This window comes from Sceloporus undulatus, chromosome 4, assembly GCF_019175285.1.
Source record: "Sceloporus undulatus isolate JIND9_A2432 ecotype Alabama chromosome 4, SceUnd_v1.1, whole genome shotgun sequence".
NCBI classification, from domain to species: Eukaryota; Metazoa; Chordata; class Lepidosauria; order Squamata; family Phrynosomatidae; genus Sceloporus; species Sceloporus undulatus.
The window spans coordinates 4,466,977-4,493,538 of record NC_056525.1 but is presented as its reverse complement, the minus strand read 5'-3'; the positions used below and the strand labels follow the sequence as shown (position 1 = coordinate 4,493,538).

The 26,562-nt window shown below is 43.7% G+C and overlaps 1 protein-coding gene across 1 annotated transcript; it reads right to left on the bottom strand.

Moving 5' to 3' along the window:
* Window positions 1-960: 960 nt before the first annotated feature.
* RBCK1 (RANBP2-type and C3HC4-type zinc finger containing 1) lies at window positions 961-26,562 on the bottom strand. The gene is made up of 13 exons (XM_042465814.1): window positions 26,318-26,562; window positions 17,291-17,357; window positions 14,030-14,174; window positions 12,759-12,852; window positions 11,718-11,916; window positions 11,019-11,161; window positions 10,725-10,898; window positions 8,420-8,580; window positions 7,330-7,441; window positions 5,864-6,043; window positions 4,512-4,610; window positions 3,133-3,276; window positions 961-1,652 (listed from the first exon to the last, which is right to left on the bottom strand). The coding sequence occupies exons 2-13, from the start codon at window positions 17,310-17,312 to the stop codon at window positions 1,572-1,574; spliced, it is 1,554 nt and encodes a 517-aa protein (XP_042321748.1). The 5' UTR covers window positions 17,313-17,357; window positions 26,318-26,562; the 3' UTR covers window positions 961-1,571.

Genomic DNA, 26,562 nt, shown 5'->3' with positions numbered 1-26,562 from the left:
ATTTCATGTTCTGGGGACACTGTATGACTCCATGGCCAAGACCCTACATCGAAGAAATAGAGTAAAATGTTATCCCCACAAAAGTAAATGCATGATACCACCTTGTTAGTGAATGGAAATATTTACCGTATATATTTGACTATAAGTCGACCTCATGTATAAGTCGAGGGCAAGTTTTGGGGCCAAAATTAAGGATTTTGATATGACCCATGGATAAGTTGAGAGTAAAACTTAGAGGCATGTAACAAAGGATGTGAAGGATAAAGCAAAGGAAAACAATGTCAAAAAACATTAAAAAAAATTCCAGCAGATGCTTCCAGGACAGATTATGCTCTTGCCTTTCACCAGGGATGGCTTTTTAAAAAATAAATGTTAAACTACAGTACGCACATTGGCCCAGGCATAAGTCGATCCAGGGTTTGGGAGTCAATTTTCTGACTAAAATTTCTAGACTTAGACATGAGTATACAGTCGGCCCTTCTTATACACGGATTTTTTATACACGGATTTAAGCATACACGGTTTGAAAATGTTCCAAAAAAGTATAAATTTACCTTGATGTTCCATTTTTTATTAGGGACACCATTTTGCTATGCCATTATACTTAATGGGACTTGAGCATACACGGATTTTGTTATACACGGGGGATCTTGGAACCAAACCCCAGCGTATAACAAGGATCCACTGTATACAGTAAAACATGTTCACGGGCATCTGCATGTGCAACGTTCAGCACTGACGTGCTGCTCTGTACAATGCACAACCAGGGAACTTACAAATGTCTAGATGCTGAAAGGATTCCAACCACATAAACCCACATGAATAATGAAATAATTTTGGCTGACAGAAGATGGTGAAAACAAGACTGTTCAAACCAAAGCTCTATCCCACACCAGCCTAGTTTTCAGTGATGCAAGATAAGGTACCTTGCAAATAACAGTCTGGAGAGAAATGGTGCTGTTGAGTTCTTAAAAGCCTCTTTATTAGGGCAAATCCAGATGGCATTTTCTTGTAGTGAAACCAGAACTCCAAACCCTGGTTCTAGTGCACTGTAGGGTAATGCTGCTCTCGTGTTAAAGGGATCCAAAAGCTTCATTAAACACCCATGGGGTGGCCGGAGTATGTTCAGTCCTCAGCTGATAGCCTCAAAGGATGCAGAATGTAATGCTACTTGTGAAGAAGGAGCAGAGAAAAAGGGAAGCTTGTGCTGTTTGTAGAGCAAGAGGAGTCCAAAACATTTCTGCAAAGACTAGGTGAAGCTACTGTCCGCAACAGCCACCTGAAGCTCTGCAAAAATAACATGCTTCAAGGAGAGACATCACCCTCTCCAGACCTCATGTATTTAGAAAATGAAGTAATGAGCCTTTTTATATAGAGGATCAGTCTGTAGGATGTTGAGTGCTTGGAACCAAAAGCACGAATTCTGAATGTTTAATTCAGCATGACTTTGGATGAGTCCAGTTACCCAAAATTTAGCTTTGGTAAATAACCAGCTCCCCTCCTGGGCATGGATCCCCATCTGTGAGCAAGAAAACCCATTCTTTCCAAATGCCAACACTGAGCGTGCTTCATCAGTGGCAGTTCTGGCAGTGAGGGTGGCAGGGAACGCCATTCACCTTGCAGCGGCAACCTCCGCTAGTATCACCAGAGCCCTGGGAACAAGGAAGACAAAGCAGCAAAGAGTTAAATCATGTGAAATTATCTCACAGGAAACGTCACAAGGCTATTTAAGTAGGAGTCAGAGGAAGATCAGGGGAGGGTACTGCGGAAAGCTGTGCAGCCTTCCTGTTATAGAAAAGGTCAACATCAGAAACACAGAACAAAATGGAAATAAACACTGAAACAAAGGAAGATAGATAGTGTCAAGAGCAGGAAGTTATGCTGTAGAACTGTTATATGGACAGGCAACTGAAGAAAGCACAAGAGCCAATTTTCTGTCCCGGGAGCCTCCAGGGATTGCAATGACAGCCAAATATGCCAAAACTCCCAAAGCAATAAAAAATGGAAGTAGTGAGAAGCCCACTTTTCGATGATTTTATTAAGACAACGCAGAGCCCTCTGGATCCTGCAAAAGCTACTGTTATGCTCCTGGAGGTTCCAGGAGAGACAGTTTACTCTTGCAAAGGGAAGGAAGAAAGCAGATAGTTCAGGAATTGTGGAAACTTTGAAGGCTGCAAAGACATCCTTGCAGTGGCACAAGCACCACTGGTCAGTACTTCATCCATTCCTGGTCATGTAAGTGTAAAGGAGCAGCGGAGCTTCCAAAGCCATAAAGCTTTAATTGAGTTATGCACTTAAGCATCTGCACTTAACCCAGATGATTAGGCAGTTGGTATTCTTAATAGAACTCCATGGGTTATGTGTTTTAATATTGTAATAGAATGTTAATGCTCACTTTTGTATGCTTTTGATTGTGTTGTTCTTTTAAACTGCAAGCTGCTTTTAGCCCCAATTTTGGATTAAAAATGAGATGATGATAATAAAGATGATGATGATGATGATGTCCCTAGAGCCAGTGTAGGGTAGTGGTTTGAGCCATGGACTGTGACTCTGGGGACCAGGATTTGATTCCTAGCTCAGCCATGAAACCCACTGGGTGGCCTTGACCAAGGCTGGATGGCCATCTGTCAGCTATGTTTTGATTGAGAGTTCCTGCATGGCAGAAGGAGGGTTGGGCTGGATGGCTCTTGTGGTCTCTTCCAACTCTTCTAAGTCACATCCTCTGAGCCTCAGGGGAAGGCAATGACAAACCTTCTCCAAACAAATTTTGCCAAGAAAATCCCATGATAGGGTTGCCTTAGGGTAACTATGTTGGAAATGACTTGAAGGCACACGCCAAGAACAACGTATTTAGAGAGCCGGTGTGGCATAGTGGTTTGAGCATTGGACTATGCCTCTGGAGAGCAGGGTTCAAATCCCTGCTCGGCCACAAATCCCATTGGGTGGCCTTGGGCCAGTCATTCTCTTAGTCTCAGGAGAAGGCAATAGCAAACCTTCTCTGAACAAATTTTGCCAAGAAAACGCCATGATAGGCTTGCCATAAGAAAAAAACAACAAAAGGGTCCTAAAAGGACCCTATAACTTCCAGTTCAGGGAAGGTCCATGTCTGTGGTGTGCTCCATCAGTACATACCGCTGGGCCCCATCGTGGGCCTTTGGTCACCCAGCAGATCTCTGTGTGGCAGACAGTGCACCGGATCCAGTCACAGCCATCTTTCTTCTGGACAATGATCTTGCACATAGGGCAGTACATGGCCTCCCCGTTCTGCACCATTTTCTGAAAGGGAAGGGAGAGCAGTGAGGTGGTATCAACTGGGTCTCTTCCAAACATGTGTAGAGAAGCTTAGCAGATAAATAAGGAATTTAATGACATCTGGAGCTGTAGCAGAGGTTTTGCATGCCTGAATATTCCCATAACCTGCACCCAAGCACTCTTGGGGATAAATATCTGTTTGCCAGCGAACTGGGCTAGCCAGATGATTGACTGACAACCAGTTCTCAATAGCAGACTGTTTTCAGTTACTCAGAACTGAGAAAATACTCCTGAAATGGCAGGTTATGTCTCCCTTTTCTGGAATTCTGAAATCCAAAATACTCTAAAATTGTCCAGATGGGTGGCTGAGATGGTGACACCTCTGCTTTCTGATGGTTCAATGTACACAAACTTTTTTTCATGCACAAAGTTATTAAAAATATATTGTGTATCAAATTATCTTCAGGCTATTAGTATGAAAAATATTGTATATGAAATATAAATGAATTTTGTGTTTAGACCTGGCTGGCATTGCCAAGATACCTCATTATGTACATGCAGATATTCCAAAATCCGAAACCCAAAACACTCTGGTCCCAAGCATTTTGGATAAAGGAGACTCAACCTGTATTTGCCATTCTATACACATTTCCCCAGAAGTCCTGTCCATCCAGCTAACAAAACAGAGAAAACTGCAAAGAAAACACACACAAGAACACATCCCACTGTCCAGTTTTCTTCCCAATATCTGTTTTGGACTACAGCTTCAAATCTGTCATGCTTTCGTTCACATGCACTAGTACCCATTTTAAGTCTTTATAACTGCATCCTGACACCTTCTTGCCCCTTTTAAGTAGCTCAGGGTAGCCCACAAGCTTATCCTATGCATTCCTCACCACCAAATAGGTTGAATTAAGAGAGAAGAACCTAGACCAGGATTGGAGAATTAATATGCTTTAGAATTGCATTAGCCTCTCTTGCTGCCTTTATGGTCTACAAAGATGGCTTGATCTTTTTCACATGCAATGTTGCCAAGCCAGGTATTGGCCATCATATATTTATGCCTCTGAATTTTTTTTCCTACCCAATCATAGAACCCTACATTTATTCCTGCTGAATATCCTTTTGTTAGCTTCGGCCCAGCTCTCCAATCTATTACGTTTTTGAATCCTTTAAGATATAAGCTGCCCTTCCCAGTTTGTTGACATTGTGAATGTTATGGGCATGCCCTCTCTTCCATCACACAGGCCTTTTCTCACCAGCAACATCTGCGTGGTCTGCTGCGCAGCCTGATCATTTTGAGCTCGGAGCTGGAGGTCGTCTTGATACTCCTTGCAATTCATGTTTTCGTGGATCGCCTGCAGAGAAGACACTATTGGGTTCCTGGCTCTGCTCCTCCCTCACCCAGGTTATTATTAAACACTTGTTTTGGGACCTCACACACAGGGCATTTATACAGTCTCTTAACAGAGCTGACCCATTCATCCACTTCAGATGACAGATTTCTGTGCCTTCAACTCGATTCTGACTTACAGGAACCCTAAGGTGAACCTTTCTTGGCAAGATTTGTTCAGAGGAGGTTTGCCATTCCCTTCCACTGAGGCTGAGAGCATGTGACTTGCCCAAGGTCTCCCAGTGGGTTTCGTAGCCAAGCTGGGAATCGAACCCTGGTCTCCAGAGTCACAGTCCAACACTCAAACCACTACATTACATGGGCTGTTAATTACCTACGTTTTGCTACAGGAAAGGCCCCATGCCTTAAGCACCAATACTGTATATTTAACTCCCTCGACAAAGAAGGGTAAGTCTCCTCAACCTTCTCCAACTTCGGCTATCTTACTGTTTTCAGAAGTGTCACACTACAGTTATGGAAACTGTCTAATAAGTTCTGCCTTGCATTTATGTGCCTTAATCTGGAACTACTTTTTCTACTATCTCTATCCTGCCCACTGACCAAGCTCTAGAAGTGCTTCAGAAGTTCAGCTACATCTGTTTATAGTTAAGATTTCCTGCTGTTAGAGCTTGGAAACATTGTCCTTTTGGATTACATCTCCCAAAATCCCTAAGTGTAGTGAATTGAGACTGCTACCAGGCAGATGGGTTCTATAGTCCTTGTTAGCATCACGGCCAAACATTAACAGCTATCCAAATGTATAGAAAGGGTTAGTTTGTATAAGTTACCTTGTCAGTTACTCTTTTGCATTAGCTTGGAGTTTTTAAAGAGCATTTTAATGTATTTTAATATGTTCTTTGTACTGTTTTAATTGGTTTTATTTCTTCATTGCCTTGGGAGCCCTAGTGGGCTGGGAGACGAAAGAAAAATGCTTTCAATAAATAATAAAATAAATATATTATAGCACTCACTTATGTCAGTGTTTCGTACCAAGCAAATTCTTGGGGAACTACATTATTATTATTATTATTATTATTATTATTATTATTATTATTATTAACCTTTATTTATGAAGCACTGTAAACTACATCCGAGTCTGAACACAACGTTCAGCCAGCCAGCCTTCCCACCGGCCTTCTTTCCACTATTTCCAGAATCATTTGTGCACGCATGCATGCACCTTGCCACCTTTCTCTTGTTGGAAGGATGGCACCTCACCTGGCAAAGGAGACAGTTCACCTTCTGACACACTGGGCAAGAAAACTCATTGACGTCATCCTCATAGAAACACCAGCCCCGGCAATCTGTGGTTTTGCAGTGATAGCTGGAACGACTGCGGTTTTCAGCAATGGAGATGCCCAGGTCCAAGAAGCGCTGATACTCGGCTTCACTCAGCAGCTACAGGATCAAAATAGGAGCACCTCAGAGGAAATTCCTGATGGAGGACTGGATTGCCTTGACAGTGTAGTAATGCTTCTAAGTCAAGGAATCTGCCTATAGAAGTAACCTGTGGAAACTCTTTTACCTGTGAAACCCACTACCCTGGGATTTTGTGATGCCCACCAGACATTTATAGGTCTAAATCTTCTTGTTATTCTTGACTAGACTCAATGAATCAACAGAATTTACCTTATAATTCAACTATTGATTGAATAAGTCAACAGCAGCTGCGACTAACTAACAAGATGGCAACCATGAGTAAGCTTCCAGGCTCTTACAAATGTTTGGTAAGTGGGGCAATTTTGAGAAAGAAAGGGTGGTGTAATGACTTAGAGATAGGGGACTGAAAAGTGGGGCTGACCTCAAATCCCTGCTAAGCAAAGTTTGCTTAATGACATTGAATCAGTTATTCATTCTCGGTGCTGATGATGATCCATAAAGCCCTTAACAGCTTGGTTCTTGGCTATCTGAAATACTGTATCTTTCTATATAAACCTATCTGGGCATTATGATCCATGGGGAAGGCCCTTCTCTGTGGCTCACCACCTTCATAGGCACATCTTGTAAGAACACAGGACAGCGTAATCTCTGCGGCTTCTCCAAAGTTTTGGGATTGCTGCGTTGGGCAGGTTAGGATGGTGACCTCCTCCTCCTCTTTCTGCAGCAAGTGAAAAGCCTATTCTGGCAGGATTTTAGGAATTGACTGCAAGGGCTTCTACAAAAGTTCATGCTGCCAATTTCTTTCTTTCAGTTAGTCTCAAAGATGCTACAAGATCTCTTTACATACAAAATAGTGAAAGGTCTGGTCCTATGAGGAGCAGCTTAGAGAGCTGGATATGTTTAGCCTGGAGAAGAAAAGGTTAAGAGATGATAAGATAGCCATGTTTAAATAGTTGAAGGGCTGTCATATTGAGGCTGGAGCAAGCTTGTTTTCCGCTGCTAGGACATGGAGCAATGGATGCTAACTATGGGAAAAGAGAGTCCACCTCAACATTAGAAAGAATTTTTGGATGGTAAGAGCTGTTTCATGGTGGAATACACAGCCTTGGAGAGTGGTGGAGTCTCCTTCTTTGGAGGTTTTTAAAGAGAAGCTGGATGGCCATCTGTCACAGGGAATGCTTGGATTGTGTCTTTCTGCATGGCAGTATAGGGTTGGACTGGATGACCTGTGGGGTCTCTTTCAACTCTAGGACTCTGAAAAATGAGCCATCCCTCCCGCATCCCATGCCTGCCTGGATGCTTACCGCTTTGATCTCACGCTCCAGCAACTCTGATGGGCAGGAGTAATTTTCATCAATGTAAGGGCAATGGACTTCTGGCTCCTGGCTATTCAAGATAGTTCCTCTCAGACAATCCCTGCAGGGTAAAGGAGAAACAGTGATGGAAATGCAGGAAGTGTGTCAATGGTAATGGAGGACAGGGCCTTCTTGGTGGTTACTCCCAGGAAAAATAGGGCAGAATCTATAGCAGCCTTCCTCTACCTAGCAGCATCTACAGCTCCCATCACCACAGATGGTGAATTTAGGTTTTCTCCTGAATTTGGAGGTCTCCAAGGTGAAGGCCCCATCCCTCAAACCAGGGTTGGCACTGATACAGTTTGGACTACAACCCAGAGTGTTTCTTCAGGTTTATTATGCTCCCCTTCGTTGAACCTGGAGCCACCAGATGCCACTACTGCATACAGACTCTGGAAAGTTAGATGTGTTGGAATCCATTTTCTATCATTCCCCAGGAAATGTAGCTCTTCCACTTGAAAACTACTCCCCCTCCATCTCCTGATCTACATTGAGTATAATAGGAACAAATCAACAAAAGAGAAATAGTTTTAAATAAGTGTTATAAGTACTCATTCCACATTACCATTACTTTCCACTTTATAAGTTATATGCACATGTTACACATATATACATACATGTAAGTTGTTGTGTGCCTTCAAGTTGTTTCTGATTTATGGCAACCCTAAGGTGAACCTATCCTGGGTTTTTCTTGGCAAGATTTGTTCAGATGAGGTTTGCCATTGCCTTACTTTGAGGCTGAGAGTGTGTGACTTGCCCAAAGTCACTCAGTGGGTTTCATGGCTGAGTTTAATTCTGGCCTCCAGAGTTGCAGTCCAACTATCAAACACTACACCATGGTTGTTTTCACATGTAAGTAATATACATATTACTATCTAATTTTCTTAATTGGATTCATCATTTTTAGATAAATGCCATCATTTGATTTTAACTTGCCAAGTTCCAAGAACTAATGCCATAAATGTTCTACTGCTACTGAAACAAATCTCTCCAGTGGGCCATGGGGCACCTATGGACAAGGCCCTGCTCCAGAGCTTACTTGCAGAAGGAATGCAGGCATTCCCGCAAGGTCACCCCCTCGCCAGGCTCTACGGCCATGAAGCAGATCGGGCACTCCACGGCCTCATCAGCTGGCACCAAGCTCTGCCCATCCAGTTGCAGGAGTTCCTGGTAGTTCTTCTGCTTTTGCTGCTCTCTGGCCTGAGGAAAGAATGAATGAATGAATGAATGAATGAATGAATGAATGAATGAAAGAGCAAAAGCAACAAAACACAGCTCCCCCAGTATTCAGCGGTTGTTCTGTTAAGTCAAGGGATGGCATACGGCTCAGCCTAGAACAGGTTGATATGCAGTGCTATGACACTGTTCAGCACTGCAGACTTCAGTTGTCAGAAGTCACATCCATCACCACTCAGGGAAGACATCTGTATAACTTCCAACACTCCGTCATGATTTGACACCTGGAAACAGCCCCCAACTGTTTATCAGTGCATCCCTCTTCTTCCCTTGTTTACCCAGCTTAGACTCACTTCTCCGCATCTAGATTTGCACCACTTAGACAGGGGGAGTGTGTCTCTGTTGGTTCTCCTGGACCTCTCAGCAGCTTTCGATACCATCGATCATGGTATCCTTCTGGGCCGCCTCTTTGGGATGGGGCTTGGAGGTACTGTTCTACAGTGGTTCCGTTCCTTCCTAGAGGGGCGAACCTAGAAGGTGGTGCTGGGGGACTCCTGTTCAACCCCCTGACTTTTGGCCTCAGGGTTCTGTGTTGTCCCCTATGCTGTATAACATATACATGAAACCATTGGGAGAGGTTGTCCAGAGTTTTGAGGTGTGGTGTCATCAATATGCAGATGGCACTCAACTCTACTACTCCTTCCCACCTCAATCTAAAGTGGCTGCCCTGGTCCTAAACCAGTGTCTGTCTTCAGTAATGGACTGGATGAGGGCAAACAAAAATTGAAACTTAATCCAGACAAGGCAGAGGTGCTCCTGGTCAGATCAGGGAATAGGGACCCAGCTTGTTTTAGATGGGGTCACACTCATACTGAAGACGCAGGTTCACAGTTTCGGGGTACTCCTAGAACTTTGAACCTGGAGGCCCAGGTCTCTGCTGTGACCAGGGGTGCTTTCACACATTTAAAACTTGTGCGCCAGCTGCGCCCATTCCTTGAGAAGCCAGATATGGCCACAGTACATGCCTTGGTTACATCCCATTTGGACTACTATAATGGGCTCTACATGGGACTGCCTTTGATAAGTGTTTGGAAAATTCAACTGGTTCAAAGAGCTGCTGCCAGACTGTTAACAGGGGCAGATTACACAGACCATACAATGCCCCTGTTGAAACAGCTTCATTGGCTGCCAGTTTGTTTCCGGGCACAATTCAAGGTCCTGGTTATTACCTACAAAGCCCTACATGGCTTAGGTCCACACTATTTGGCAGACCGTTTCTCCTGGTATGAACCGTCCTGGACTCTGAGATCCTCTGGAGAAGCCCTTGTCTCCGTCCCAACACCATCACAAATACAGTTGGTGGGGACGTGAGAGAGGGCCTTCTTGGTGGCTGCCCCTAGACTCTGGAACTCCCAGCCCAGGGAATGGATCAGAATGGCTCCCTCCTTGATGGCCTTCCGCTGGCAGGTGAAGACCTACCTGTTCACACAGGCATTTAAGGAATTGCTATAAGGAGAGGCTGGGATGGTAGACCATTTTTAAAATTTGTTTCAGTTTTCCCCCCCTTTTGTTTATAGTTTTATCTTTTTAAAATATATTTTATTATTTTAATAACTATCTGTTTTAATATTGTAATAATTTAATTCCTTTTCAATTTACTTTTATTTATTTATTTATTTATTTATTTAATTTTTAATTTTTTATGTTTATAATTTTTAATGCTATGAAGCTGCTCTGAGTCTCAGTCCCAGGAAAAAAGTGGGATACAAATAAATATAATAAATAAATAAATAAATTTATGAACAATACTAGTTGCAATTATCTCTTCACCAAAACAACGTATGATAACAGAGTGGACAACCCCAGACATTTTCCATCATCAGTCCTCCCCACTCTCACCAACTGTTCAATGCTCTCCTTCCTGGCAAAGCTAGACATGACTCCCAGAAGTCATTCCCACTTCTTTAAAAAAAAAAAGGGGGGGGGGGTAACTAGAGCAATGTGGATAAGCACACCTTGATTTAGATGAAAACGCTCACTAGAGCAAACTGCAGCCCTCTAGATCTCGCCAAACCACAGTTCCCAGCATTCCTCACCACTGGCTGTGTTGGCTAAGGCTGATGGGACTTGCAGTCCAGCAACATGCAGTAGGCTAAAGTGACTCTCACCTGTTCATACTGCCACGTGGCTTCCTCCTCCTTCTGCATCCGCTCCATCTCCTCTTCATCCGGCTGGTAGTCTTCTGGCATAACGTACCCCTTGGGCCGTTCCGTGCAGCACATCTCGCATCCAGGCCATGTGGGCTTATTGATGTAGGTGCAGGTAGGGCACTCCCAACCAACCTAGGATACCGTCCGCACAGGAGAGGAAGGAGTGTGATGGGACGCACACCCCTCGGAGAAGAGAACAGCCCTTGGGAGTGGCATGTTCTTCTCATGCCCCATCACCTCGCTTTCCCTTACCTTTAGGGGCATCACCGGAAGAAGTGAAGCGGTGTCACTCCTCTCTGCGCTGGGATCTGGAAGGCCCAAGGGCTCCTCTGGAGTCAGGGCTGCTGCTTCTGCCACCCCTCGGGGCACCAGGATGCCATCCTTAATGCCCAACTCTAATGGAAAGGCAAAAATAAATATAAATATAAAAGGATGGATAACAGGGCCCATCCTGCCAAGTTTGGGTGTAGAACAAGGATGGCCAAAGTGTGCCCTGTAGGCTACATGTGGGCCTCAAAGTTAATATTTTTAGTAAAATCCAAAAAGCCCACAAAAAGATGCAAGCTTTCAAAGCTCAAAGTGTCTTCATGATGCACAAATGTTAGAAGTATTTGGAGGGGAAGAAATGTGAACATGGAGGATCACGTCTGCAAGGATGAACCAGCTATCTGACCCTCCACTGTCACATTTCAGCTAGTGCCACACAGAGTAGCATTGGAGAAGATTTTATGGTTCCACCCTGCAGTTTTAATTGAGAGCTTCTTGATGACGTTTTCTACCCCACCAATTCTATACCAACCACCTCTCAGTGCTACACTGGGCAGCACTGGAGAAGATTTTATGGTGTCACCCACAGTTTCAAGGGCAGGTTTCTTGACATTTTCCACCATGCCATCCCTCCACCGCCTCTCTTGCCCAGCTGTCCCCAACCAAATTGTCCCATAGACTCACCTTCCAGCTGCCTACGTTGATGGTCCCTTTCCAAGGTATCTTTGCTCAGCTTGGCTGCCTTGGCTGAAAGGAGGTAGAGGTAAACAGCATCCCCGTCTCGCTGGATGCCATGATAGTGAAGAGTCTCGTGGTCTCGAGGCAGCCTCTGTCCAACCACCCACTTCTGTATGCTGGGGGGGAAACCGTAGTGGAGGAACATCTGAACCGTGAAAAAGGGTGAGTCTCAGTAAATCCCAAGAGGTGGAACATGGGGTGGTCTCAGAAACCAAGGAACAGAGGCAGTGAATGGCTTTCATGTTAGTGGAGCAGTGAACTTCCTCAAGGGGCCAAACCTATTTTTATAGAAGGTGTACCACACTGCAGAATTTAAGCAGTTTGATACTGTTTTAACTGCCATTGCTCTATTCTACAGAATCCTGTAGTATTTGTAGTTTGGTGAGGTATTCAAACTGGTCTGTCAGAGAGCTCTGTTTTAACATCCCTTCCTATGCCCAGTGGTCCCAGTCCAGATCAAAGGCATGCATCTGGGTACAAAAAAAAGAAAGGACTCTTGAACTTCCTGGTACCTATTTAAAGTCATATGCAGTTTAGCCCCCATTCACTTGAAAATTACTCAGCACTCTTGGTGTGTAATACGCTGACATTCTTGCAACAGGCTGGGAAGCATTTGCAGGCATGGCTCACTTCTTTGTTGTAATCAAGGAACAGAATCCTCTCGGTGGAAAAGGTTTGCATAACTAGGGATTACACAAGTTTTAAGTCGTTTCTCTACAGTTGCTCAAAGAAGTATCCAAAGCCTCCTTGCACAACCAGTGTCTTCCCAATTGCACAATGCCTGGTAGAACTCCACCTTCTTGGCCCAAATGGCTATTGAGAGCAACAGCAAAGCACATCCCAGATGAAACTTGCATGCCATTGCATGTGGAAAACATTCCTCGCCCAAGTGGTTGTGCCTTCCCAGCCTAGGAACATAGCAAAGCCATCCAGCTCACATTGCACAGCACGTTTCATTCCACAAAAACCCACAGAAAAAGTCCCTACCATGTCTTTGAGGGATGCCAAGGTCATGCAGGGCTGAACCTTCAGGTATATAGGGACGGTGCGCATGTGGGCATCTTCCACACCTACCCACAGCCTGTGAGAAGACAGGAATTAAGGCATTTTTAAAAAGGATAAGGAAGGAGCAGGTTGCAGGCTGCATCTGGCCCCTAAAGTTCCCACTTGTTCTCCCAAACCCCTCAACCCCAGTTTTGAAAATATATATTATCGGCAGAACTTTCAGATGCAAACTGCCCTAAAATCACACCCAAAACCTTTCCAACATGCACAAGTGCACAAAACCCTTATCTCCAAAAGAAGGTGTTCATTGTCCCTTATCCAAAACGCCTAAGACTAGTAGTGTTTTGGATGTGGTTTTTAAAAATATTTACATATACATCATCACCACCATCATCATAATCGTTAATGATATTTATTTATATCTTGCCCTTTCCCCAAAACTGAGACTCCAGTGGCTTACAATATTAAAAAAACAGTACATTTAAAAACATACCAACATTAAAATAGAATTAAATTATTACAATATTAAAACAAATTGCATGCTAGAAGAATAAAATACAGTTAGAAAGATAAAAATGTTTCAAATGCTTTAAAACAATGCAACACCCCGGCCCTTTCTAATGAGAGATCTTGGAGATAGGGGCCAGGTCTAAACACAGAGTTCATTTATGTTTCGTATACACCTTATACACAGAGACTGAAGGTCATTTTATACACAGTATCTTGAATAAATTGGTGCATGAAACAAAATTTGTGCACACTGAACCATCAGAAAGCGGAGGTGTCTTCTATCTCAGCCACCCATGAGAAAAGTTTTGGATTTTTGGAGCATTTCGGATTTTGGAATTCCGAATAAGGGAGAATCAACCTGTGCATTCTTTTCCATATCCTCCTCCGAAATAGTAGCAGGGAGTGACATGATATCCACTCCGGTCAACATTACAAAAGATGTTTCTGCATTTTGGGGGGGAGGGGGGGTGATCCTAGCTGGCCCGCCACAGTTGTCCACCCGTTTTAAAAAGACATCACACAGAATGTCTGTCTGCTGGAAATTGCCCCTGTTCATACCCAAAGCTTGGGTAAATTACTTTTGGGGGCACTACCACCCCCAGAATGCCCCAGCCAGATCCACTGCTATGACCCGGCTCTCCTCTAAACAAATCACAAGCTGAACTGAGATCCCCACAAAATCAGCCCCACATTGGGCTGTGCCAACTCAGCTCTTGGCAATTTGCCAGCTGCTGCGCAATCACCTGATGTCATGCTTGGCACGGGTTTCGGGTTTCACCTGCACCGTGACTGGGAGGCATCGCTCAGCCAGCCAGGCGGCACACTCTTGGGCTGCCTGCTCGTCTCCTCCTCGGATGGCTTCTGACAACTTCAGGGCCTGTTGTTCAGCTGGGAAGGAGAAAGAAGACAGGTGGCCATTGTTCAGACGCAGCCCAACAATGCCAGCTGTATCTGCACGGCAGAATTAATGGAGTTCAACACCAGTGGGCCCTTGTTATTCACTGGGGTTTGGTTCGAGGATCCCCCATGGATAACAAAATCTGTGGATGCTCAAGTCCCGTTAAATACAATGGCATAGTAAAACTGTCCCTTATATAAAATAGAAAATAAGGGTTTGCTATTTGGAATTTATACTGTTTTGGAATATTTTCAAGGCATGAATGCTTGAATCCGTAAACAAAAAATCCATGGGTAAAGAGGGCCGACTGTACTTATATGAGTGTAGTTTAATGGTTTCATACTATTGTATTTTGCCTGTTGGTTTTATGTTTTCTTTTTTGTGGCTTGTGTTTTAACATGTTGCACCCTGCCGAGCATTGAGGAGAGACAAGAAATAAATAAAATTATTATTGTTGCTGTTGTTATTGTTATAATTGCTACTTCTATTACTATTATGGCACCAGCACTCTCAGGCAGAGAAACTACAAATCCCAGGATTCCATAGCATCAAGCCATAGCAGTTAAAGCAGTGCCAAACGGCATTAATTCTGCAAAGTAGATGCAGCCCTCTTCCTTTTTGACCTCCTAAACTCTAAATGGCATAAGATTGGGATTAAAGTGGCCGGGTCTGGTCCCTCTTCTCCAGTCCTGAAGGCAGAGGGAGGAATCTCAAGGTGAGAGCACTGTTTGTACAAGAGTGATTGCGTCCATATTCCTCTTTTTGTTCAACTTGGTATTTTTCACTTGAATCTGAGACAACAGAACCACAAAACCCCTGAAAAGACAATGCTAGAACTGAAGTAATAGGTACAAGTGTGTTACTGATAGACAATGATGGCGAACCTATGGCACGTGTGCCAGATGTGGCACTCTGAGCCCTCTCTGTGGGCAACATGCTGTAGCCCTAGCACAGAGTTTGTCAGAGTTTCCTACTAGAAAGCCAGAGGGATATGGCACTTTGCAATAAATAAGTGGGGTCTGGGTTGCAGTTTGGGCACTCGGTCTGTAAAAGGTTCACCATCACTGGACTGGAGTATGCCATCCCATCTGTAAGAAATACATGACAGCAAGCTATAGGCATCAAAGAACACAAAGGGAATTTTGCAAATTCAAGTGGAGATGCCTAATGTGGCAAAACAGAAATGATAGCACCCAGGATCTTCTGTACTCTCTTTGTTCCGTCAAGAAGCATATAGTAAAGTTTTAAAAAATGTTTCTCTCTTGTGAGCCACTTGGGTCCCTTTCTGGGAGAGAGGTGGCATAGAAATTAGGTAAATAAAAAATCAATTAATTAAAAAGTAAGAAGACTTGTTGGTTGAAATAGATCTGGACTGGCTGCCATTGCACTTACCTTCATTTGATTCATTTTCTATGTAATTTTTCATTTACTGTATTAAAGTGAACAAATAAAAGAATTGGGGGGGGGGCATAGTAAAATTAGTAGTATCAAAATTCAAGTTATCCTTGCTAACGTTTTTTGTGATGGGAAGTAAAACAAATATTAAAATTAAAAGCAGAAGTTTGACATATGCCATTAATCATCAGATGGAATGGGTCACCTTAGGGATGCCATAAATCAGAAACAACTTGAAGGCAAACAACAACAACAACAACAACAACAACAACAACAAATCTTAATAAACTAAGTATAGATCTGTTTTAGCAAATGAGAAGACTAGTTTTTCTTTCTTTTCTCCAAGATTCTAAGCCAGAAGATATAAGTACAGTGCAGCTATAAAGGGAAGTTTGTCTGTTGTTATATTGTCTTTGATTTGGGGATGAGAAGTCAATTCTTTTAATGTACTTTATGTAGGGGAAGGGAATGGGTAGATTGAGATAGTATTGTCACTGTACATTTATGTTGTTTGCTTTGTTTTGTTTGCTCTTATATATTACTAAAAATTATTACACCCCCCTCAAAAACGAAATTTTTCATTGAGTGTTTATGCATTTACAGTTTTGATCCATGTTGAATTGCAAGGTGCTTTCATGTATATGAATTTGGACAACTCGCCTTTTAGATTAAGTATTTTATTACCTTGAAGGTTTAGCTTGTGAATCATTGTGGAGAATGATTAAATTGTATATTGGTTAGTTTATCTTGTATAGTGTTGATACGATCCACAGTAACCTCTGAAGTGTATTGTTCTATGCTGGATGTTGGATATCAGCAATACTGCTGTTTAGCAGCAACATGTTTGTACCTGTTACATCAGTTCCCGCATTTTTCACTTGAATGTCATCCTCTATGCGATGTTCGTTAATATTTGGACGTTATCAAGCTTAACAACACTGCCATCATCATGACAAGTGTTATACTTAATGGCATTATGCCCCCTAATAGCATCATAGTATCATAGGAGTTTATCACACAGGGGAAATCCAGTACAAAAACAGGATTTAAAAGCTGGAAAAAACGTGCAAAAGCGGGTTTATTTTTCATACACATCATTGTTAAAGTGGTGTTAACCCAAACAGAAAATGGACAAAAGCCACTACTTTTTACTCTTGGGATTTCCTGAAAGTAAAAAAGGATTGGCTTTTTTGTACTTTCCGTCTACTTTCCGTTTGCCTTAACACCACTTTAAGAATGATGTCATGTGAAAATCAACCCGCTTTTGCAGGTGTTTTCTGATTTAAACCCCTGTTTCTGCACAAGATTTCCCCCGTGTGATAAACTCCATAGAAACCTAGAGTTGCAAGAGACCCCAAAGGCCATCCAGTCCAACCCCATTCAGCCATGCAGGAATACACCAACAAAGCACTCCCTCTGACAGATGGTCATCCAAGCTCTGCTTAAAAGCCTCCAAAGAAGGAGGTTCCTCCACCTTCCAAGGCAGCATCTTCCACTGTCGAATGGCTCTGACCGTCAGGAAGCTCTTCCTAATGTTTAGGTGGTATCTCTTTTATGCCCATTTGTCTCTGTGGGGTTTCTGCATCTCGTGAATCGTGCCCCCCACCCAGCAAGAAAGAATGGAAAACATGGTTACCAAGCCCCTTTTCCAATTCCTCTACATGCACTCCTTACTACAGACACACACATCTCATTCCGCATGCAATCCCACCTTTTCTGGTTGCTTCCTCCATAAACGCTGCTGTTCCAGCTGCATCCAGAACCAAAGAATTCAAAGTCTGCTTGAAACAGAAAAGACAAAAAAATATTGTTTCACATCTCCTTTTGGACAATACCACTGCATTTCTTAACAACTGGCTGGGCCCATTTCTGGAGCATCTGCGCATGGCATCTGAACTTAGAAAAGTTATTTCTGGACTGCAGTTCCCAGAATCCCCCAGTTGTGAGATCCTCGGAGTTGCAGCCCAAAAAAATCCCCCCAAAAACAAAAACCCACAAACAAAAAGAAAAACACCTTTCCCAGCTTTATACATAAGGAACAGAAGAAACATTCTTACATTCAATCTGTCTAGGCTTTAGATTTTGATTTCCTTAAACCCAACTGATCTGTCTAGCAATCAGTGGTTCCCAAACTTTGGTCCTCCAAATGTTTTGGACTTCAGACCCCAGAATTCCCGACTGTTGGCCAAGCTTGCTGAGGCTTCTGGGAGTTGAAGTCCAAAACACTCAGAATGACAAAACTTGGGAAGCAATGGCCATTCTCATTATTCTCTCCAATGAGAATGGGAAATTTTAAAGAGTCATGAGGGGCACACATACTGCTAAACATGTTCTAAAATTGCATACGAACAAAGAAACCTGGAAGTCCATTTCTGGGCTGGAGAGGAAGGGGTTCCTACTGTTTTATTGAAAAGCTGCTTCTCCAAAAGCTTTCTAGGAGCAGAAAATCACTTTTTTTTGCCTGCCAGGTAAGACACATTTTAACCCTATTTTTTTCTGTCCACTTTTTGAGATGTCTAAATAAATAAATAATATAAGATGGGAGAAATCCTAGGGACCACAAAAATTACCCTGGGCCACATGTGTCCCACGCACATCATCCATCCTTGGTTGCAGCCTGCCATCTTTTCCATCTAAATTACCTAAAGGCACCAGATCTCATCTGATCTTGGAAGCTAAGATAATCTTCACTAGATAAGTAAAAGAAGAAAGGAAAAGAAATAAAGAGTCAAAATTAATATGGTAAATGTGAGGAAAACAGAAGGGTAAATGAGAGATATAAAAGGAGAGAAAAGGATGCAAAGGTTAACTAAGAGGCACCTGACTGCGTACAAGGGATGAAGAAGAGGTGAGTGTTCACATGCTCCAAGCCCTTCCTCCTCCTACGGGGCACCATCTTGGCACACCCGTTTACAGTGTTGCACACAAGGGGCATCATAATGCCATGCCGCAGCGGTTATGGTGCCCCTTCTATGGTATGCTTCATACGCAGGCTGCAGCGTCTGATTGCCACGACCTGCTTCTGGGGCTGAAAGGGACGGTGTTGATCCGCGTGTCTGTAGAGCCCCTAAGGCCCCATACAGACCGGCACTTTGGGCTGGCATGGGGGCAGAGTCCGCATGATGCACACCCCGACTCTGCCCCCAGGGTGCTGTGCTACTGTGTGCCGCTTCACACCGCATGCAGTGTCACTGCACTCCTCCTGTACTGTATCCATACAGTGCAGCACCAAAGGAACACTGCATTGCTGCAGCTATTGCGCCCTTTCCAGGGTACAAAAAGGAGCCCATCTTAGCGGCTTCTTTTCGCATCCTGGAAAGGCCGGATCAGGGCCATGATGTGAGGTTGCCACAGCCCCAATCCGGCTAGGAAAGGGGCAGCTGGAGGCTGCTCCTTCAGGGCTGTATGTACAGCCTCTAAGTAACACAGTTAAAATATAGGAAAGAAGAAAGAATTAGTGTAGGGTGCTCTCAGAAGTTAAGAGCTTGTTTGATATTATATTGGAATTGGATGTGTGTTTTAGTCATGCTGATAATTTTGTAAAATATGCAAAGTAAGGAAAGTGTATGTTAAAAAATTAATTACTAAAATATATATTTAAAATAAACACACAAGGACAGAGCCTCTCAGGCCATTCTATATTTTCTCTTCCAACCCACAACCCACCCCAAGTCCACTAAGACGGATGGTAGGTCCCAGTGGCTTGGACTCAAAGCCCCATGCCCTGCTCCACACAAACAGGAAGGCTGGAGACCAGGAACCAAAATCAAGAGTGTTGCAAAAGCTGTTCCTCAGTTACAAAAGAGTTCCCCCAGGGTAACTTTTTAACAAATACCAGAAAATCCCCTCCAAAGCAAGTCATGAACTTTTCACATAATGACATAAAGCAACACACAGCTTGTTGCTGTTGTTAACTGCCTTTGAGTCGATCTCGATCTCAACCCATGGCGACCCTACAGATGAGACATCGCCAAGACTCTCTGTCCTCCAATGCTCTGCTTAGGTCCTGCAAACCCATAAAACCCATAGTGATCTGCTGAATGGAGTCCATCTGTCTGGCCTGCGGCCTTTCTCTCTTCCTCCTTCCCTCCACCTTTCCCAGCATTATTGTCTTTACCAATGAGTCCTTCCTTCTCATGATGTGTTCGAATTATGACAGCCTCAGTTTGGTCATCTTGGCTACTTCCAGGGAGGTTTCCGGCTTGATCGCTCTAGGACCCATTTGTTTGTCCTTTTGGCCATCCATGGGATCCTCAGCCCTCTTCTCCAGCCCCACATCTCCAATGAATGGATTTTCTTCCTATCCGCTTTCTTGACTGTCTGTTCCTGTTGTTTTTCAATTACCTCGCACATTCTGTTAGCCTTTGTTTTGCTTCAATTTACATTCTTTCACATTATTAATTTTTTTCCACATTTGCACAGGACTTGTTATTTTATTTATTTATTCATTTATGTGCCACTTTTCTCTCAAAAGGGAAAAAACGGTGCAATAAAAAATGTAAAAACTATTAAAATCAGCTTGCTAAAACAGTCTGAAACTGTATGAAACAGTATGGAAAACGTAAGTGAAGTCGAAGGCTTTCACGGCCGGCATCCACAGGGTTTTGGTGGGTTTTGGTGGCCATATTCTAGGGGAGTTTATTCCTGACGTTTCGTAAGCATTTGTGGTTGGCATCTTCAGAAAATGCTGGAATGAAAAACATAACTAAAAATACGCACATCTTGTATAAATGTTTCTCTGTCAAAAAGTATACTGTGTACGAATTGCATGGTATGTACTGTATTCTTGGGGAGAGATGTTCGTTAAAACAAAAACCACAACACACCTGCAATACCTAACTCACCCAGGTAAGAAATACAGGTTTTATAAGTGTGAACTTTGGATAGAAAACACCAAGAGAAGTCATATTTCCTTGTTTGCACTGGCAGCTGAGCTCTGTGGGAGTTGCATATTGAAATGGATTGTGTGTATGCACACATGCACACACCAAGGGAAAGCTTACGGCAACCCTAAGGTGCACCGCACCTATCATGGGGTTTTCTTGGCAAGTTTCTTCAGAGGGGTTTTGCCATTGCCATCCTCTGAGGCCGAGAGAATGTGACTTGCCCAATAATAACCCATAAATAAAGTTTTATTTTTCTGAAATCAACCAAAACTTGGAAAATATTTTTTCTTTTTGTGTTTATTGTTGTTGCTGAGTGCCTTCAAGTTGTTTCTGACTTATGGTGACCCTAAAGTGCACCTATTATGGGGTTTTCTTGGCTAGTTTCTTCAGAGGGGGTTTGCCATTGCTATCCTGAGGCTGACAGTGTGCCTCGCCCAATGTCACCTAACAGTTTTACATGGTCGAGCCAGCATCCAAACCCTAGTCTCCAGAGTCATAGTCCAACATTCAAGCCATCAAAAGTTGCACATCCACAAACCAGAAATCCGAAAACCTCCATAAACCAAAACTTTTTGCCACCAGCCACCCACTTTAGCCTTTGAAGAAGTGGTTCATTTCTCAGATCCTCAGTCTCTCTCCAGCCTTGCATCTCGCACACAACACAAGTAGTGAATGAATAAGACGCAAGACTGGAGGGAGACGCACAGATCTGTGAAATGTCGGGAGGTAGGGATGTGCACCGAGAACTACGTTTGAATTCACGTCTCTCTCCAGTGTCCTGTATCCCTTTTGGTAATGGAAACGATGGAAAAAATTTGAATTATTCCCGGAACATAATCCGAATCAGAATCGCGCCAATATAATCCGTTTTATCTGCCAAGTGGGAACGCCCCCTAAGATATCTCTCCAGCCTTGGAAATACAGTACATACAATGCTACTTGTGTTGCATATTGTGTATTATGTCTGTGCAAATACAGGTATTCCAAAATCCCAAAGAAATCCAAAATACAAAACACTTCTGGTCCCAGGCATTTTTGATAAGGGGTACTAGATGATGATGATGATGATGATGATGATTTCCACCCTTTCTTGGCAGTTTACAAAAGTCAAAACAGACACACATCATAGAAAATTTAAATTGAATCAAACCATCAACAGGATTATACAGAAAAAGTTTACAAGCATCCCTGTTTCAAAGGGAGGAAAGTTCAAATGGTATTGATACTCCATCATATTATTAAAGGCCTTTACTCCATGAGCAATCAAGTTTTGAAAGGTTTTCATCTGGGTTGTTCTTTTAAATTTTAAGCTGCCTTGAGTCCCAATGTTGGGTGAAAAGCAAGATTCAAAATAATAATAATAATAATAATAATAATAATAATAATAATGATGATGATAATTTTCCAAAGCCCGAAAAAACAAACAAGCCTATCTAGGGGACAAGGCAATGCTAGCCTGTCAAGGAAGGGAATTTTTGGGATCAACCACCAAGAAGACCCTCTTCCATGTTAAGAGCCCTGCTGGATTGGAGTCTCCATCTACACTGCAGAATTAATCCAGTTTGACACCACTTCAACTGCCTTGACTCCATGCAATGCAATTCTGGGGTTTGTAGTTTTGTGAGATATTTATCCTTCCCTGGAGCCACGAAAACTACAAATCCAGGATTCCATAGGATGGAGCCAGGACAGTTAAAGCAGTGTCAAACTGCATTAATTCTGCAATGCAGGGGCAGCCTGGGCCAAAGGTTATTTGGCCCATTTTTCTACTTTAACCGTCCTGGCTCCAGTCTCGCTTTTTGCGTACGATGAAACCAGAGGCAGCCAAGAGAAACAGGATTATATACAAGCCACAACTTGTACTTGGTGGGGATCTCCCCAGTCACCTTTTCTGAGGCCCATATTTACCACCTGCACCTTTGATGAGTGATAATTTTAAAAAGGAAAGGGGGAAGGAAGAGGGGGAAATGAAGGAATAAAGAGAGACAGAAAGAGAAAGACAAGGAGAAAAAGAATAAGGTGACTTTCCAGGACAGGGGAGTCAAAATAGCAGACAAGAAATTGTTTAAAGAAAGTGGGGGGAAAGAGTAAGTAGGTTCTCCTTGAGTGCAGGTAAGTAGCCAATAATGGCCAGCATCCTCTTAGTAACATACACAGGTGTAGGCTGCCCTACACACGTGGGGCAAATTTTTCATGACAGTGCAATGGCTATACAGGTTGTGTCTCTGAAATACTCCAGAAACTGAGACTTTTTCCATGGGTGGCTGAGACAGTGATGCCTTTGCTTCTCATGGTCCCAATGTGCACAAGCTTTGTTTCATGCACAAAATTGTCAAAAATAATTGTGTACAAAACCGCTTTCAGGCTATGTGTCTATGGACTTTATCACACGGGGGAAATTGCAAGGTTAACCAAAGGTTAATCCAGGGCCATCCAAGGTATTTCACATAATTTCGCAAAAGATTTTCAAACGACGTCAAATGCAAACGGAAGGCAATCCAAACGCAATCGTGAGACATCCCAGGAATAGATGAATTCAGAAAAATATCAAATTTATAAATCCTTTTCCACTGCAAATTCACAGTCAATTTGCATTTGTGTTAGTATGAAATACATCTCCATTTCGGCCATGGGATTACTGTCGGCCATGGGATCCTGTGCTCCCTGCACATGTGCAAACACGCTAATCAAGAAGCCAATGGGTACGTACTTATGTGATCATAGAATCACAGAATCGTAGAGTTGGAAGAGACTGCAAGGGCCATCCAGTCCAACCCCATTCTGCCATGCAGGAAATCCAAATCAAAGCATCCCCGACAGATGGCCATCCAGCCTCTGCTTAAAGACCTCCAAAGAAGGAGATTCCAGTTTCCGAGGAAGGAGTGTGTTCCACTGTTGAACAGTCCTTAATGTCAGGAGGTTCCTCCTAATGTTGAGGTGAAATCTCTTTTCCTGGAGCTTGCATCCATTGTTCCGGATCCTGTTCTCTGGAGCAGCAGAAAACAAACTTGCTCCCTCCTTGATATGACACCCCTTCAAATATTTAAACAGTGCTATCATATCACCTCTTAGCCCTCTCTTCTCCAGGCTAAACATACCCAGCTCCCTAAGTTGTTATTCATAGGGCTTCATGGTTTCCAGACCCTTCACCATTTTAGTTGCCTTCCTTTGGACACGCTCCAGTTTCTCAATGTCCTTTCTGAATTGTGGTGCCCAGAACTGGACACAATATTCCAGGTGGGGCCTGACTAGAGCAGAATACAGTGGCACTATTACTTCTCTTGATCTAGACACTATACTTTTATTGATGCAGCCTAAAATTGCATTGGCCTTTTTAGCTGCCGCATTGCACTGTTGACTCACATTCAACTTGTGGTCTACTTGGATGAGTTCATTCAAATTCGCACTGCTTTCTCTTTTGGATGGACAGTGTTCGTCTGTGCATGTGATAAGCTACAACATAATTTTTTGCATTTTCAGATTGCCCCCCTCCCCTTTCTTCTTCTTTCGGGACAGTGGCACATTCCTCCATGTGAAAAAGTCCTATGAATCCTACATGAATGTTGTGTTTTGACTTGGGTCCCATCTCCAAGCAATCTCATTATGCACATATATGCAAAGATAGGTATTCCAAAATCCCCCAGAATCTGAAATCCCAAACATTTCTGGTCCGATGCATTTTGGATAAGGGAGACTCTGCTTCTGTTCTGCTGACAGCAGCAGAAGTGGCATTGCACATACAGCAGTTCTGCTGTACCACACTTCATGCTGTGATAGCACACTGTGCATTGTGGTTGTGCACTGCCCTTTGCAGAAGGGTATCCAGTCATTGACACATGTTGCACAAGGTTGTTATTCTGCACAGGGGTTGATTAGTGCCATAGTGTATCTCCATGTGCATATATTTACACAATGAAGCCATTGCTTGCCGCTCTTTTAGTGTATCTCTGTGTGCATATATTTACACAATGTGGCCATTGCTAGGAGCTCTTTTCGGGGTTGTTGATGTGTGGCTTCAGGTCGTTTCTGAACCACAAAGGTTGTGGTAACACCAAAGCAAACCTATCCTGGGGTTTTCTTGGCAAGATTTGTGCAGAGGAGGTTTGCCATTGCCTTCCTTTGTGGCTGAGAGACTGTGACTTGCCCAAAGTCACCCACTGGGTTTCATGATCTCTAGAGTCGCAGTCCAACTCTCAAACCACTCGGCTTGTAGGGTAAAGAACAACTGAAACCTGATCTTAGACTCTGTTGCAAGCAGTAGATCTTTGCTTACTGAGCCCAGGAAGGAAACTAACTCTAAGGACTCAAGTCTAAAGCCAATGGTTAGCTCTAACTGCAAAGCCACTATTCAAAGACATCGCAGAAATGATGCAGTTGGACACAGCTTTCAACTTCCACCCCTCCATATTATGGAATCCTGGGATTTGGAGTGTGTCGTGGCCCAGAGAATGCTAAATATCTGACAAAACTCCTAATCCCAGAATTCCAATTGAGCCATGGCAGTAAAAAGCAGTGTCAAACCGCATTATTTCTGCAGTGCAGATGTGGCCGTGTTAGTCCGGATTATCATGCAAAAGGATCTTGTAGCACCTTTGAGGCTAAGGCTGCATCCACACTGGAGAAATAACCCGGTTTGGCACCAGTTTAATTGCCCTGGCTCAAGGCTATGGAATTCTGGGAGTTGGAGTATGTTGTGGGGCCCAGAGCGGAGCAGAGCCCAGAATTCCACAGTCTTGAGCCAGAAAAAGTTAAAGCGGTGCCAAACTGGATTATTTCTCCAATGTGGATGCAGCCTGAGAGAAAGAGAGAAGTGATTAGCTTAAGCTTTCCTAGATTTGAGTCTTCTTCCTCAAATGCATGAAGCGGAAGTGCCTCCAAGGAAAAGGCCTTTGCAAGCAGGCTGTGTGTGCGAATAGGGACACAAATGCACAAAGTGTGGCAAGCTCAGCTCCAAGCAAGGTCCTTCTTGGGAGACCAAGGCAGCAGGAAGAAGAAGAAGGATGCTCCCTGAGGCCAAAAGGAGCAGGTCAGCATCTCAAGGGCCTGCAATGCCAAGAGAAGAGAGAGTGGCAGAAAGACCTCAGGAAGCAGGCGCCCATCTCTACATGCTACCAACTTCTCTCTTTCAGTGAGCTCCAAACACACGGCGGAAATCGTCCAGTTTGAGACCGCTTTAATTGCCCTGGGAATCCTGGGAATTGTAGTTTATAGGGAAGGAGGGAGGGAAGGAGGGAGGGAGGAAAATAAGAGAGAGAGTAGGAATGAAGGAAAGAGAGGAAGAAGGAAGGAAAAAATAAGAGAGAGAAGGAAGGAAGGATGGATGGAAGGGAGAAGAAGGAAAGGAAGATAAGAGAACTGGAAGGAAGGAAGGAAAAGCGAGAGAGAGGAAGAGAGGAAGGAAAGAGAGAGAGAGAAGGAGGGAAGGAAAATAAGAGACAGAAAGTAGAAAAGAAGGAAAGAAAGAGATAGAGAAGAAGGAAGGAAAGAGAGAGGAGAAGGGAGGAAGGAAGGAAGGAAAATAAGACAGAGAGAGGGGGGAAAGAAGGAAAATAAACGAGACAGGGAAAGAGAAGGAAGGAAGGAGATAGAGGGAAAGGAAGTAAGGAAGAGAAGGAAGAAAGGAAAGAGAGAGGGGGAGAAAGGGAGGAAAATAGAGAGAGAGAGCAGGAAAGAAAGAAAGAAAGAAAGAAAGAAAGAAAGAAAGAAAGAAAGAAAGGCAGGCAGGCGAGTCCCCTGTGAGTCGGGGGCGAGGAGGTGGAAGGGCTGCTCCGCTTCCCTGCGGGCTGCCTTCCCCCGGAAGGCCCCTCTGCCTGCCTCCCTCCCTCCGGATCTGGGCCCCGATCCAACCTCACCTGGATCCCTCCCTTCTGGGCAGGTTTCCTCGGGAGTCAGGGAGGGCTCAGCAGGGCAGCCTGGCTTTCTCTGCCTGCTGCCTCTCGGGTCGGAAACTCTTCCAAGGCGGCCAGATGGAAGCAAAGCAGGGAAGTGGAAGCCCCGTCTCTCCTCCCCGGACTCCGCAGGGAGGGAGGGAGGGATGGGGCTGGCCCCTTCTGCTGCTGCAGAGCCTCTCCGGCTCCGGAGGAAGGAAAGCGAAAGC